The sequence below is a fragment of the Carlito syrichta genome, unplaced genomic scaffold (genome assembly GCF_000164805.1).
Source record: "Carlito syrichta isolate Samal-C Ts95f unplaced genomic scaffold, Tarsius_syrichta-2.0.1 Scaffold314364, whole genome shotgun sequence".
In the NCBI taxonomy this organism is placed as follows: Eukaryota; Metazoa; Chordata; class Mammalia; order Primates; family Tarsiidae; genus Carlito; species Carlito syrichta.
Window position 1 is genome coordinate 509,802 of NW_007258460.1, and position 16,186 is coordinate 525,987.

The following is a 16,186-nucleotide window of genomic DNA, read 5'->3' on the forward strand; positions in this document are numbered from 1 at the left end:
GAAACTTAAGTAAAAAGCCAAGACAAAAACTATAGCACTTCATCAAAATGTAATGGATGACTTCCTAAAGTTAGGGTGATGAAAGTAGAAAACGAATTTCTTTTTTTTTATTGAAAATATTTGATGTTGGAGAAGAGTGGAATTTATTTTAGATTTGATATTTTACTCCGATTGTACAAAAAAATTCAGAAGATAAAACAAGATGCCAAAAATTCTATTTTAGAAATATGCAGTGGTCTTTGCAAGTTTTACTGTGCTTTAGAATGAGTTCCTTTCCTTTTTTTGCACATCTTACAAGCTGTTCTCAATTTCATATTAAAAATATTTGAGCTTTATATTTGCCCTAATTCAGAAAGGGGGAACTTGTATATTTTCCCTATAACATGTTTGGAAATTTTTCTTTTTGTGCTGTGTCCACCTTCTAAACTGAGAAACACTGTTATAGCAAGGAAGGATAAAATAGAGAGGAGAAAGGAATGGAGGGCATGGAGGCAAATGAAAGGAAAAGTGAGGCAACTGACCTATGCTGTCTTGTTTTGATTTTGAGTTACTGCAGTGCTCTCCTGCCTACTACAAAGATTTGTTTGCCACACAGCAGTCTGAATTGTGTTTTTAAAATGTATATCAGGTCTTGTTACCTCTCTCCTGAAAATTTTTTAATAGTTTCCTCTTGCACTAAGAATAGCATTCAAATTCTACCATAGCCTACAAGTGATCCATTCTTTTTTAATTCTTCAAATCTCTCTCCTTAGTCTATCTGCTTTTAAAACACATCAAGGCCTTCTCCACTTTAGGGCTCTTTCATTTGACTCTCCTTTGCCTGGAATGTTCTTCCTCTTGTTTAACTCATGTCTGGCTTCTCAACTTTTAGGTTTCAGCTCAAAAACTACATTGCAGAGAGACCTTCCTTAATGAATTTATCTAAAGGAATCCTCATTCCACTCCAGCCTCACAAAATGCTCACACCCTTGTTCATTAATTATTCCTGTATAGCACATAACCCAATTTGAAAGTACTTTCGTTAAATACTTACTCAAGATTTGTTCCCTTTGATGAGAATGTAAGCATTTAGAAAGCAGGGCTTTTGTCTTGTCCCTGAAGGTATTTTCATAAACTATCATGGTGTCTGGCACAGAGTTGGACAAAATAAATATTTTCTGAATAAGAAAATGAGTAAAATAAAGAATTTAGGCATGGCTGAAATACTGGACCTATGTGCATTTTCTTGAATAGGGAGATGGTAAGTTATAAAACTGATGGAAGTTCTGTTTGTCTGCATGATTGCAGACAAGAGGAAGTGAGTGACGTCAGAAAAATGAGCCAATTCCTGAAGTTCTTGAATGTCCTGGAATCTCTTCTGTGGTCCATGGACAGCTGCTGAAAACTTTTGAATAGTCAGTGTGTGCTTTAGAAATTCTTCATTTATGACTTGCTATGGAAAAGTCTTTGTGTGTCAGAAGAGCCTCATTCACTCACCAGTTCAAAGACAGTGTAACTTCTGGATGTCAGCAGGGTGTTGATTTAGTCAGTGTTCATTTCTTTTTCCATGCAGCATGACTGCCACGTTCAGTTGTGCTTCTGGGCTGGCAGGAGAAAATGTTTGCCTTAGTTCTTCACAGCCTGAGATGAAGTGACCCGATGCTTCTTGAAGACATTTGTTTCCCAGTAGTTCTCACATCTCAGTGGGGGAGTAGCTTTCAATACCATCTTCTTGGCAAATCATTTCTCTTTCCTCAATTGTTCTTTATTATACAATTTATTTTTCTGATGCGCAGAGTTACCCTCAGAGTTATCCTCTCCCATGGTTTGTTTTAATTAGATCTTAAAGGAAGTCCAGTTTGGAACTTTTAAATGCGGTTTACTCTTGGTTTGTTTCAGTGAAGGAGCTGGTAGATCCTTTCATAGCTGAAACCTAGTGCTGACAAGGTCTTATAAATATCTTTATCCAATAAAATGACATTATATGTAGCATACACATGTTCATGTGGACTTTTCCTACCACTTCAGATATGTGTATTTAATTTCTAATATGTAGGACAAAGATATCAAGCTTCCAGTTAAAACAGTGGTCTATTTTATGGATTCTGGCAGCCAATTCCAGTTTCCTGAACTAGTTCATAATAATTTAAATTGACCAGAGCCAATTCATGAAGTTTTATGGTTCAATCTTAAGTCATGGAATCTTTTTTATATTTATATTGAGGAAGATGCTATTATGTTCAATCTTGGGTATAAAGGGGGAAAGCTCCAAAATAAGCAAAAAACCACTATGGTCAAATTTGATAAAAGAAACTTATGTGTCAACATTGAATGGGAGTTTTAAAAAACTACTGAATCATATTCATTTATGATAACCACACTGTAAACCCTGAATGCAAATGATGACTAGAGCTTTTTTTATTAAATGTGCTTACTTTTAGTACCTTGCAAGTTGTGAAGCACGTTCACATGTAATATGCCTTTTGATTTATTATAAAAGATTTACTTCTTACAAGTTTTTTCTCTTTTCCTATTCATATCATAGACATCATCTCTATGTTAAGTAGGTGAAAAATAAAAACATAAATAAATCTTATGATTCCTATCCACAGAAAATTCTCCTGGAAGAAGCAAATACACTCAGAAATATATAGTTTAAGGCACAGTATGGTGTCAATAAAGAAATAAGGATAAGATAACATTGTGCTTAATTATAGCTTTAGGGCTGGAAAAGTGTCTCTTAGAGAAGGCAGGATTTAAGCTTGACCTTATAGAACATGATCAATTTCAGTAATAAAAGACAGAAGGACAAAGTTCTCTTGGTCAATGGAATAAACTGAGCCAAGGCGTAAAAGAAAGAAAATGAAGGACATAAATATCTATATGTGTTCTATCAACTTTAATGTCTAGTGTTACAGAACCAGAGTATGCAGTGCTAATCTGTTTTACTTATAACTTACAGTTTGGCTGTTTCCTGGAGACAGATTTCACCAACCAGAAGTACCTACTGTATCTTTATAAGTTATGTATTCATGGGAGCTGTAAAACTCTTCTCTTCATTAATAGGAGTGTATTCACAGGCTTGAAACAAATAGATCATTTATAAATTGTATGCTATTATTTCTTATTTCTTATAGTGCTTTAGTGATTTCTGAAGCACAATCATGTATATTAGACAATTAAATCCTTCCAAAATCCAGTGTAGTAGAGGGTGGTATGCAGTTATTATGAGCATTCTTTTCTTTAGGGAAAACTGAAATACAAATGTTTAAATGACCTTTTTCATGTTCCCATGGCCAATAAGTGTGGACCCACACACAATTTAGAACTCATTCTTTTTCCTCTATACCTATATAACTATCACAATAGAGATGTTTACATAGTTCATATCACTATTGAGTGTGTGAGGAATTAAAAATAATAAAATAGAAAAAGAAACCAGACCCAAAATTAGTGGGTTAGGACAAAGGGAAAAGTGGTTGAGAGAGCTGATTTCAGGCAGATGTAATGGATGGAAAGTCATTAGCTAAGAATATATAAATTCAGTTTAAAAGGAGAAATGTTTTCTATTCCTAAACAAAGTTAAGGATATCAGGACTTAAAGTAGGGCAGTTTATGTTTTTTGTGGTGAGAACTGACTCTATATACATCACAGGACTACAATACTGGGGACTCATGTGCCAATTACTTCTATTTTTTAATGGTTGAGTAGCTAGATTGTCAAAAGCAGACACGGTTGATTCTTTTATGCCATTCTATAATTTTATATTTACTTGTTCAATAACAAAAAATTTTCATGTCTTCACACTTGAAAATATTTTTATTTCACCATGAAAAAGACTACATATAAATATCCTTTGTTCTGATATGAGGTAAATGGATCTGTCTATAGAAATTATCCATGACTAAAGTATATGTCAAACTGTATTAAACTTAGTAAATTAATTTTATTTTATTAAAAATACATCCTAGCGGCCAGGCTTGGTGGCTCAGCCTATAATCCCGTGCCTTTGGGAGGCTGAGGTGAGTGGATTGCCTGAGCCCGAGAGTTCGAGACCCGTCTGGGCAGGCGAGACCTCATCTCTACAATAAATCAAAAAATTAGCCGGGCGTGGTCGCACACGCCTGTAGTTCCAGCTACTTGGAAGGCTGAGGCAGAAGAATCACCGGAGCCCAGCAGGTCGAGGCTGCGGTGGCCGGGAGCGGCCACTGCACTCCAGTCTGGGTGACAGAGTGAGATTCCAACTCAAAAAAAAAAAAAATACATCATAGTTTGTTACATAGACAGCAGTATATTAAGTGGTTTAAGAGGAGGTTGGCAGTGTCTGTGTAGTGGTTATTAAAAATTCTTTCTTTCATATTAATGGGACTCAAAGTTTATAGGTTTTAAATCAAATATCTCAATCAATGCTATATAATAGAACATTTTATGTACTGCATTTAGCATCTTTTAAGCACTGAAATAAGTTAACCTTTTAACTTTTAAAAAAAGATTTGCTTTGTTTTTAATTGATGCATAATAATTATATATGTTTATAGGGTACAGTGTGAGGTTTCCATACAGGTATACATTGTATGATTAAATGAGGGTAATCAGCAAATGTATCACCTAAAAAATGTATCATTTCTATGTGGTTAAATCATCAAAAGTACTCTACTAGCTATGTTGAAATATGCAACACATTTTTGTTAATTATTGACACTGTACTGTGCAATAGAACACCAGAACTTATTCCTCCTGTCAACTGTAACTTTGTACTCTTTGACCTACCTCTCCATCCCTCCCTCCCCCTAGTCTTCCCAGTTTCTGGTAATCACTCTTCTGCTCTCTACTTCTACAAGAGCAACTTTTTTAGATTCTATGTAAGAGTGGGATCGTATGGTATTTTTCTTTTTGTATCTGGATTATTTCACTTAACATAATGTCCTTCAAGTTCATCTACATTGTCGCAAATGACAGAATTTTATTATTTTTTATGGCTGAATTGTATAAATATACCACATTTTAAAAAATCTATTCATCTTTGATGGACACAGGTTGATTTCATAATCTTAGTTATTGTGAATAATGCTGCAATAAATATGAAAGTACAGGCATCTCCTCAACCTACTAACTTCATTTTCTTTTGATATATACTCAGTAAAGGGATTGCTGGATCAGATGGTAATTCTATTTTTCATTTGGGGGAACCTCCGTACTGTCTTTCATGACTGCACTAATTTGCATTCTAACCAACAGTGTATAAGGGTAGCTTTTACTCCACAGCCTTTCCAGCTCTTGTTATCTTTTGCCTTTTTGCTAATAGCCATTCTAATTGGATCTAGGTTGTATTTCATTGCAGGTTTGATTTATATTTCCCTGATGATTAGTGATGTGGAGTATTTTTTCATATAACCGATAGTTAATTGTATATCTTTTTTTCAGAAATGTCTCTCAGGTCTTTTGCCCATTTTAAAATTCATATTTTCATGCTATTGAGTTGTTTAGGTTTCTTATATATTCTGAATATTAACTCCTGGTTAATGTGTAGCTTGCAAATATTTTTTCCATTCTCTAGGTTGTCTCTTCACTTTTTAGTTTGATATAATCTCATTTGTCTCTTTTTGTTTTTATTATTTGTGCTATTGCCTATTCTTATCCAAAAATTTCTAGATCCCTAATTTTAATTTTCTGCATGTTGTCTTGCCACTTTCAACCTGTGATTCCTTGGACTGATCCCTTTATTTCTCTGAGCCTGGTTTAGCAGTATTTGCTTTCATTTGGTTCTTTTTTATTTTTTCTGTACAGCTTAACCAGCTGGAAAAAGCAGTGGAAGCAGCTCACACATTTTTCATGGCCAACCCTGAGCACATGGAAATGCAGCAGAATATCGAGAATTACAGACTGATGGCTGGTGTTGAAGCATTTCAGCTGGTAGATCGAGAAGCCAAACCACACATGGTGAGCTCTGGGGACCCACAGGGAGCCAAGTGCTTCTAAATGTCATTTGACTCAAAGCAATTCATATCAATGGACATCTCAAATTGATTCTCAATTTCCAGTTACATTTTTATACTATTAGAGTTCTCAGATGAAATATTATAATTCTCAGACTAAAAATTAAGAGAAAACATTATAAAAATTTAATACAATTTTAAAAGTTAAAATTAAGAAATTAAAAATTATAAAATCAATGGAAAATAAAAATTACCTTAGAAAATCAGTATAATACGGCATAAACTGGGACATCATATAAATACCGGTAATCCTCTCTGAGCCTCAGCTCCTTTCCAACACTTTTATTTTACACCTAGGAGTGGAAACCAGTGTGAATTTTTCAGGATTACATGCTGGTTTTCCAGCTTCCAGTCCAGTGGTTTGCCCATTGTACCTGTATTTTTCAAGTCAGGTTTTTTAAAAGCAACATAATTCTTTGTTTAGATGAAATGTTACTTGAAATCACATGCTGAAAAGGCATGTGATTTTAGTTTTTGACATCACCATTCTTAGGCTGTGACCTCCAAAATCACTCCAAAAAATGATGAAAGGAAGACTTTAGATGGAAGACTTTTTTCTTCTTCTTGATTTTAATTGGGCAAGGTCTGCAGGTGGATGTCACTTCTACATACCTCTGTTGTCCTGAATTTATCGCATGGCCCTATCCACAGGCAAAAAATTTTAGAAAATACAGTCTTCTGTGTACGAGGAAGTTAATGAAGTGAAATGGTCCCATAGCGGTCATAGCTCAGTAAGTTCCCTCTAACTTACATTTATTTGAAGCCAAGAAATTTGTACTTTATCTCCTGGTGCAACCCTTCTCTATCCTTCCACAGTACAAGAGTCCAGTACCCGACCTTCCTAAATTATCCTGGGTCTGCCTGCATCTTGCTCTTTGAAAATGTTTTTGTAGCCGCCTCGGTGGCTCAGCCTGTAATCCCGCGGCTTTGGGAGGCTGAGGTGAGTGGATTGCCTGAGCCCGCGGGTTCGAGACCCGCCAGGGCAGGCGAGACCTCATCTCTACAATAAAATCAAAAAAATTAGCCGGGCGTGGTAGCGCGCGCCTGTAATTCCGGCTACTCGGAAGGCTGAGGCGGAAGGATCGCCGGAGCCCAGCAGGTGGAGGCTGCGGTGGCCGGGAGCGGCCACGGCACTCCAGTCTGGGCGGCAGAGTGAGACTCCAACTCAAAAAAAAAAAAGAAAAGAAAATGTTTTTGTATTTGTTTCTGCTTCTTCGCAGGAGAGTTACAATGCAGGAGTTAAACATTATGAGGCTGATGACTTTGAGGTGGCTATCAAGTACTTTGAACAAGCTTTAAGAGAATATTTCAATGAAGATATGGAATGCCGAACCTTATGTGAGGGGCCTCAGAGATTTGAAGAGTATGAGTATCTAGGGAATAAAGCTGGTCTCTATGAAGCCATTGCAGGTAAAGCTTGTTTTCTTATTTTATTTATTTCCTGATTATAAAGATACTACATGCAATTTGTAAAACTATTTCAACAATATAGAAACATATGCTGTAAAAATGAAAGATCCTCACATGTCTGCTCATCCTATCTCATGTATTGCATTTATGTAGTTAAAAAGTTTGTGACTGTCCTCCCAAATATTTTCAGATTCATATGAAAATATTCATGCATTTATTTATCATTATTATTTCATTTTTTAATAAAATAGGATAATATTGTACATACTGATTTTCAACTTTTCTGTTGTTTCATTTTATGCTTAACAATATATTGTGGACTTCTTCTCATGTAAGTATATGTAGACCCACCTTATTGTATTTAATGACTGGGTCCTGTTCTGTTATATGAGTACATCATGATTTATTTGACCACTCCTTTACTGATGAAGACTAAAGAGGTTGCAATTTTTTTATTATTACAAACAATGTAGTAGTGAACACTTTTGTGTTGTCTACTTCAATTACTTTTAAAAGCGCTTTATTAACCCGGGCTCGGTGGCTCAGCCTGTAATCCCGTGCCTTTGGGAGGCTGAGGTGAGTGGATTGCCTGAGCCCGCGGGTTCGAGACCCGCCTGGGCAACTTGGCGAGACCTCATCTCTACAATAAATCAAAAATTAGCCGGGCATGGTAGCGCACGCCTGTAATTCCGGCTACTCGGAAGGCTGAGGTGGAAGGATCGCTGGATCCCAGCAGGCCGAGGCTGCGGTGGCCGGGAGCGGCCACTGCACTCCAGTCTGGGCGACAGAGTGAGACTCCAACTCAACAAATAATAAAAAATAAATAAATAAATAAAAGTGGTTTATTATATAGTAGAAATTTAATATATTACAAGGTGGCATTTAAAGTAGTAGGTAATGTACATTATACAGTAATTGGGGAGATTGGCTAGTTAACTATTTATGAGGGAAAATTGAGTACTCCATTGTACACCTTACACTAAAATAAATTGTATTTCTATTAGCAATATAAGTGTAAAAAATAAGACTGTTAGAAGAAAACACAGGAGAATATTTGTGTAATAGTAGGAGAGGAAAAACTCACAAGCATGAAAAAAGACAAGGAAGGAAAACATAGACTTTACGTAAGGGTTATCAATACAGATCAAAACAGTAAACTAATCTGATCTACAAATGATAAATAGAAAATATTGCAAAATATTTTGTAGAAAAAGTTGTTGAAATATTGTTGATATTTAAAGGGATCCTGTAAATTAGTAGTAGTAGTAGTAGTTTACTTCTTTATTAATGGTAATAATACCCAACACATATGTAACAATTTTAACATACAGAGCACTTTGCATATTTATCTCCTTTAGTGCTCTAAACAACTCTTTGTAGGGAGTTACTTTGTTATTTACTTTCCTTTTTCTTTTTTAAATGAGAAATTTTTATCTCAGTAAGATTAAGTACTGTGACTAAATGAAGCTAGGATTCAAATTTAGGTTTTTCTGAATCTAAACCTATACTTTGAGGATCCATATAATTGAAAAATTAGGAGAGGGTAATTTGTTCAATCAAAATTTTTTACAGGTATTTGTTGAGCACCTACTATGTTCCAAGTTATACATATATGAAAGCCAATGCTTAACTTCATGTACTTATGCAAATGCAATGTAATGAAGTCATTTTGCTCTCCTTAACTTTCAGTGCTTTCTGTCTCTCTAAAAAGCTCAAAGTAAATTAGCTCTAACCAAATCCCAGGAAGTTATCTTTCAACTCAACATCTTCCTCAGTTTTCTATTCTCATCTGATTTGTCACCAAACTTTGATAGATGCTGCCTTCTAATAGAATTTAAGACTTTCCAGCTCTTTCCTCTTTTGCTATTACCCTGGCTCAAAGCAATAGCCATAGCCTCCTTGCTGCTTCTCATTCCTGCTTAGGTTTTGTTCTAAACACAGACAAAACAGTCTCTAAAAAACAAAATTTTGCTCACAGGCCTGCTTAAAACACCCCAATGGCCTACATTCTACCTGAAATAAAACTGAAGCCTTCATGACTGAACACTTGTGTATGTTTTCATTCTCTCTCTCTCTGTCTCTCTGTCTCTCTGTCTCTCTCTCTCTCTCTCTCTCTCTCTCTCTCTCTCTGTCTCCGTCCCTCTCTGGCTCTCTGATTATTCCTACTACACTTCTTTTAATTTCTGAAATATGCCATGCTTATTTGCACTTGCAGACCTTCAAATGTTGTTTTCCTCTATTACTTGGCTAAAGCCTTATCTTGTTCAGAGTTCAGTCTTCAGGGACTAATTTCAGTGACTGGCAAATAGTAAGTGCTTAGTAAATACTGGTTAAATGAATGAGTTGAATGGAAGAATGAGTGAAGATGACATACCCATCAGTCGCATTACAAAAATATGAGTTAATAATACTTTGTATTTGTGAGAATGTAAGTTACAAATTGTTATGGTTTTTAAAAGAGATAATTAGGGAATAGCTTTTAAAATTTAGATTAGGAAGTAGACAGGAAAATAATATGTCAAATGACCAATTTCTGACAAACCCAGTTACCCAAAATCAACTCAATTTACCTTATATCAATACAGCTATCTAAGTTATTGAGACCTTTGTTCCCCAAAAGTTTTATTTCCCTGAGTCTCTGCCAGATTCATTTGCCTGAATTTTTTAAAGTCGGTTTTATGTGTGCTTTACATTTTAATTTCTGAGTATTTCTCTATACTTAAATCTTTTGTTTGGGAATGAGTAGACTTTTCCTTTATAGACTTTTCCTTAAATAGTTAATTATTTGTGGTTTTGTGAAGAGATGCACACTGCCTTCACCTTCACATTTGCCTCTATACCTGCTTCTACCAATGGCCACGGAACAATTTTGGCAAATGTCCTAGATCTGGCTGAGGAGAATTGATTGATTTTCTCACAAATTAGCATTCAATGATTTGTTCAAGGTCACCCCATCACGCTGGTTGCTGGAAAAGAATAGAGGGCTTAACTCAGGCACGTTAATATTTAAGACAATTGCCATCTACACTACAACTTTCAATAAAGAAAAGAGGTTTTTTAAAAAAGTCATAATCCCTCAAGTTCAGACCAAATATTATCAGTTACAGAAATGTGGTAAATCTTCTCGGGAATTTGAAGAATATGCAACTTACTATGAAGAGGAAAATTTAAAAGTGTTTTCTCACAATTAAAAACATATTAACTGCCCAGTGGCATTTGGGATAGAAAGGAGGCAAAAGATACAGCTAATAAAACTAATATGACAATGCTCACTATGTACATCCTTGTCTGATTCAAAATTGTACTAATTAGGAGTAAAACTGGCTTTAAAGTTACATAATGTACTAGAAAGCCAGAATATTTTAATTTTAGAGTTAGGAAACATACTGGCAGTTGGAAAAAACTACAATTGGCTCTTGAATGCAGTTATTTATTACTAGCCATGCTTGATGAAACCCTAAACGATATCATTTTGTAACCGTTATTTTGCTGCTATTTATATCCTGCTTTGAAAAATATTTTCAACCAGATTTTGAGTTTTTGGTGAGTGTGTCTTACCTTTTCCTTTTGCTTGTCATTTGGAATTAGAAAGAGCGTGTATTAGAAGGTAAGGAGGAATTCAAATGGTAAGTCAAGTAGGAGAAAACAGAGGTTGTTTCTTGTTGTTTTTGCAAGAAATAAATTTATTTCTAACATGCTAATCAAATAAATAGAACTCATTCTTCCCTTTACATCCCCCAATTGGGGTTAATAACCAATGGACATTAGGAATTCTGTTAGCTGTGCTATAAAGGATTAAGTTAGCCACTTTATGCAAAACTGGCACATTTTCCCCTGCACCAGAAAATGCACATTTCCTTCCTGTTGTGTTTTGGGGTCCCTCTGCAAGATCATCAAGATCCAAACCAAACTCTGACTAAACAGAGAACCTTTTGAAAAAAGGCAGTTGTAGTAAATTAAATTGTACAGCCATGAAGTCAAATGATTTTATCATCATCCTCAAGGGGACCCATTTGGCACAAGCATGAATGAACCATTCTCTTTCTGGAAAAGTAACCTATCTTCATTGAAAAATCAAAGTCAATGCAAAATGTAGGAGCTGTTTTCTTCTCTGAGACATTAACCACTGTGTTTCCTCATCTCATGCTTTGGTGAGATAGAGCCTAGAGTTATAGGGGACATGAAAACTCCTGCACGTCCTCACCCTGTTTGCAAGCAAGAAGAATGGGAACAATAGAATGGGGACAAAGAAAATGAGGAAAATGCTCATTTAATTTTTTTAACTTTCATCTTTCTCTCTACCAGTCCCTGGTAAAGACTATACAATGTCCCTAGTATGAGAATATACAATGTCTAGGTGATAGGCTAATTCATAACTGGATAAAATAGGGTTCTGATCAATAGATGTAAAGAAATGGTGTTGTTGTTTCTTTTCCTTAGGAAAATTTGGCTTGAAAATGTTAACAAAGAAAAAGAACATTTTTGCTTCACTTCTTGGCCTGAACTCTCTATGGACGTGCCAGTTTCTTGCTCTGAACTGGTCCTTAACATTAGCAGGATCTCAGAATCTGAACTTGCTATCCTGAATCCAGGGCACTTCATGCCATCTAATGTATCCATAGAGAGGGCCCAAAGTTGTTAAATATAAAAGTCAACATTCAACTGGGGATGGGTGGGGTGAAGAGGCCTATGGGGTTTAAAAAAAAAAAAAGTATATGGAAAGGAAAGAGTGAAGTATTAGAAAGAAGATCTTGAGCCAAAGGATTTGGGATCCACTTTTGTAGTGATCGCTGACCAGGAGACATTGGCAAGTGATTTTCTTTGTAAAAAGGTTTTATCGTCACGAACTGAGGATAGTAATTTTGCTTTCAGAATACAGTGAGTAAGGTGAGAAATACCCTGTGCAGCTGTAGCTGTGACGTTGAAGTTTGGGTCTTTCAGCAGACTGGAGAGACACACCTCTTGGCTCTTGTCTTCCAGATCACTACATGCAGGTGCTGGTTTGTCAGCATGAATGTGTGAGGGAACTTGCCACCCGCCCTGGCCGTCTCTCACCAATTGAGAACTTTCTTCCTCTGCATTATGATTACCTGCAGTTTGCCTACTATCGAGGTAAAGCGTGGATCATCCGTGAAGACCTTTGGGGGTTTGTGGTTCATCATTACACTCATCACCTGTTTGTCATTTAGTCCTCTACCTTCTTCAGTTTATCATCAAAGCAATGGGTTTATGCAATTTCTCCTTCATCTCATATCACTGCGGCTCAGTACAAGAAGAGCAGAAGGTGAAACCACAAATGGAAAAAGGTCAAAATTTAATGCTGTGATCGTTTTGCAAAAATTATACGAGACTGGTGTTTTACATGATTTTAGACTTAATTTTAAACATGATTTAAAGCCCAAATACTGTAAAAGTTTTCCTCTCTTCTCTGTTCCTACAACCCAATTTCATGCCCTACGATCCAGTTTCTTATTTATCCTTCCAAAAATTTATGTAGAAACAACAAGCACACACACAAGTTTATTCCCCCTTCTTGTACACAGAAGGTAGCATACTATTTACACTATTCGCTAACATTGTTTTCTTCACTTCATAAACACGTCAGAGTGATTTTTGTAGGTTAGATTTATAAAATTACCATTTTGTTAGGTCAAAATCATCAAATTTTACCAATTGTGTATGACTCAACCTAATCATAGCAATACATAAAGATCTCCCTCATTCATTTTTCTTTATCTGTGCATAACATCGTACTATAACTTATTTCACGTATCTCTCTTCTGATGAGCAGTTGTATTGTTTGCAATCTTTTGCTATCACCATCAACATTCAAATGGATATCACTTCACATAGGTCATTTCACATCTGTACACAAATATCTACAAAATAAATATCTAGAAGTATAATTGCTATGTCAAATAGTTTATTCCTTTGTCATTATGATAAATGTAGCTAAATTTTTCTCCATATGGAGTAATATTTTTTGCTCAATAAAAGAATGTATAATTAAGTTTTTAGACATTCTCCAATTCTTTAGGTAAAGTTAATATCTCAATATAGTTTTAACTTGTCATTTATCTAATATATAGAGAGATGGAATGTTTTTTTCTTGTATTTAAAAGCAGTTAATAGTCTTAGATCCCATGTTGCCTAATGTCTTCATTTTGTAGAGAAGCAACTTTCTTAAAGTCACCTAGCTTAGTGACAGGTCATAATTCCTGGTTCGTCGCTCTTCTCATTATTTCTCACTAGTACTGGCATCTGGCTGCCTTGTATAGAGGCGAGTAGCAAAGAAAGTCTTTCCCTTTTAATAGAATAAGAAAAAGTCTCAAGTTAACATTTTAAAGCCACCTCGGCAAATTCTCTTCTTTCCCTAAAGCAAAATATTACTCATTATCCTGGAGCTCATGGCAAACAATAAATCATGTGCTCAAGTCATAAACAGTGAATGCAAAGGGGATGAGAGAGTTGCTTAATTTTTATCATTCTTTTTTAAAATCAGGGTCATCTTGGCATACATCTATCTGGAGTAGATTTACCTTGAAAGAAGTCCAATGTTGTGAACTATTTGAAAACAAAGCATACAGCATTTTAAAATTCCTCTTGAAATAGCGAAATAGTTCTGTAATAAAGAGTTCATAGGTGAAACATCCTTGTTAGTTGCTTCTTGTAGTTTGCTGCTGCTGAGGTTACTATAGATGTGTAGTGAAGGTTTGGAGAGGGTCCTCCTGAGCACTTGGGATTCTATGAAAGATTTGGCTTAAACATAGTAGTTTGCCACAAATTTTGCAGCAGAAAAAATAACATTTTAAAATCATCTGTATTCCTTGTACATTATGTACAAAATGATACTTCATTGTCATCCTCAAGATGTTTATTTAACCCAAACTCAGTATAAAAATCAGAATTAACTTGTACAATTCTGCTGTTTATCTGTATTAAATAATAAAATTGTCAACAAACATCTCCAGGTAGAAATTTCTGATAATTTATGCAAAACAACTAGCACCAAAGCAGACCAAAAGCAATACCTGTTGAATACCTGAAATCGTGTGTGTCCTTTTATCTGTGACTGTTTCTGTTTACTCTGCTTAGCCTCAATTTATCTTTCCTCTTATTGATGCTTAATGCTGACCTCTACAGCCATGTTGAAGTCTCTTTTTAAAATCCTCTGGGCAGACCTAGACTGATTCTAATGCTGCAACTCCTTGATCTTCTAGTTGGTGAATATGTGAAAGCCTTGGAGTGTGCCAAAGCCTATCTTCTGTGCCACCCAGATGATGAGGATGTCCTTGACAATGTGGATTACTATGAGAGCCTGTTGGATGATAGTATTGACCCAGCATCCATTGAGGCCAGAGAGGTGAGACCAATGTTCAGAGCTGAAACTATTTATTCTGCATGTGCTCTGGGGAGAGTTGATAAAAATGTATAACACTGCTTTGAAAGATATCTAACAATTTAGCAAAGGCACCAGAACTCAGTTCTCTCAGACTTTAATTATTCATTCCAAAATCATGAATACCTGCTAGCTTGTGAAAATCTTTTGAGATGGGGACATTTTTTGCTTGTCTGAATATTTCCATTAACTTTTTTTGTCACTATCTAATAAAAAATATTTCCACTTGAACATTGATCATATCTCTTACCTGCTATTGAAATAAAAACTTTCTTTCTTTACTTTTTTTTTTTTTCCCACTAGGATTTGACAATGTTTGTGAAACGTCATAAACTGGAATCTGAACTGATAAAATCAGCTGCAGAGGGTCTGGGATTTTCATACACTGAACCGGTAAGAGCAAAGGGGAAATGTTTATTTAAAAAAATAGTCAATGAAATTCCTACTTATATTTTTATTCCACGCCCCCATTTGTGGAAGACCCCAGTGACCTCCTTGAAGTAAAAATTGGAGGGTGAAAAATGTTTACTCAATATATGCGATTATTTGAACAGGTTTCCATATTACTGATGCAAAGTCAACAGCAAATATATTTGGCAGGAGTATTTTGTATGCAACTCATTTGCCCTGAGATTGTTTAATTTTCCCAGATTATGGATGTGGCATTTTCATTTTTCTCTTAATGTTTATGTATTACCTAAACATTAAAGAGGCTTCAAAAAGAACATCAGTCGCAATCCTGTCACTCGTCATGCTGACTTCACTCTTCTGTTGTTGTCTTCTAATTATTATTCATGTGGAGACTTACCTTTTGCAGAACTAGCACTATGATATAAATAGATTTATGTATTGATTTTTATTTAAGAAGATTCAATGAGCAATTTCTATATTTGTTTAGCTTTAAAAATTATGTCTCACTGTGTATGTAGAATTGATGAACAATAAATAAATGAACTCTTCTGCTGCTGGGCATTTGAATTATTTCCATTTTTTTTAAACCATACTTACTGCATTAAATATTTTTCTCTATTGAACTATAGCCTTAGAATAAACTTTCAAGAGTGGGATTATTCTGCTATCAAAAGATAAAAGGTTTTAAAGTTCTTGAAAGTAAATTGCTTTTCTAAGAGAGTTTTCTAATACCTTCACTGCTCCCAGTAATGTGTAAAAGTACCAGTTTACCACGAATTCATCAGCAATAAGATATAACATTTTAGCCGGGCTCGGTGGCTCAGCCTGTAATCCCGCGCCTTTGGGAGGCTGAGGTGAGTGGATTGCCTGAGCCCGCGGGTTCGAGATCCGCCTGGGCAACTTGGTGAGACCTCATCTCTACAATAAAATCAAAAATGAGCCGGGCATGGTAGCGTGCGCCTGTAGTTCCAGCTACTTGGAAGGCTGAGG

General features: G+C 35.6%; 1 protein-coding gene across 1 annotated transcript in view; it reads left to right on the forward strand.

Moving 5' to 3' along the window:
- The window catches only part of P3H2 (prolyl 3-hydroxylase 2), a 178,238-nt gene that overhangs the window by 135,498 nt on the left and 26,554 nt on the right, over positions 1–16,186 (forward strand). The window contains exons 3-7 of the mRNA XM_021719296.1: positions 5,768–5,920; positions 7,197–7,386; positions 12,367–12,498; positions 14,607–14,749; positions 15,089–15,178. Of these exons, the coding sequence (XP_021574971.1) occupies positions 5,768–5,920; positions 7,197–7,386; positions 12,367–12,498; positions 14,607–14,749; positions 15,089–15,178 (708 nt within the window). The remainder of the gene's footprint in view (positions 1–5,767; positions 5,921–7,196; positions 7,387–12,366; positions 12,499–14,606; positions 14,750–15,088; positions 15,179–16,186) is intronic.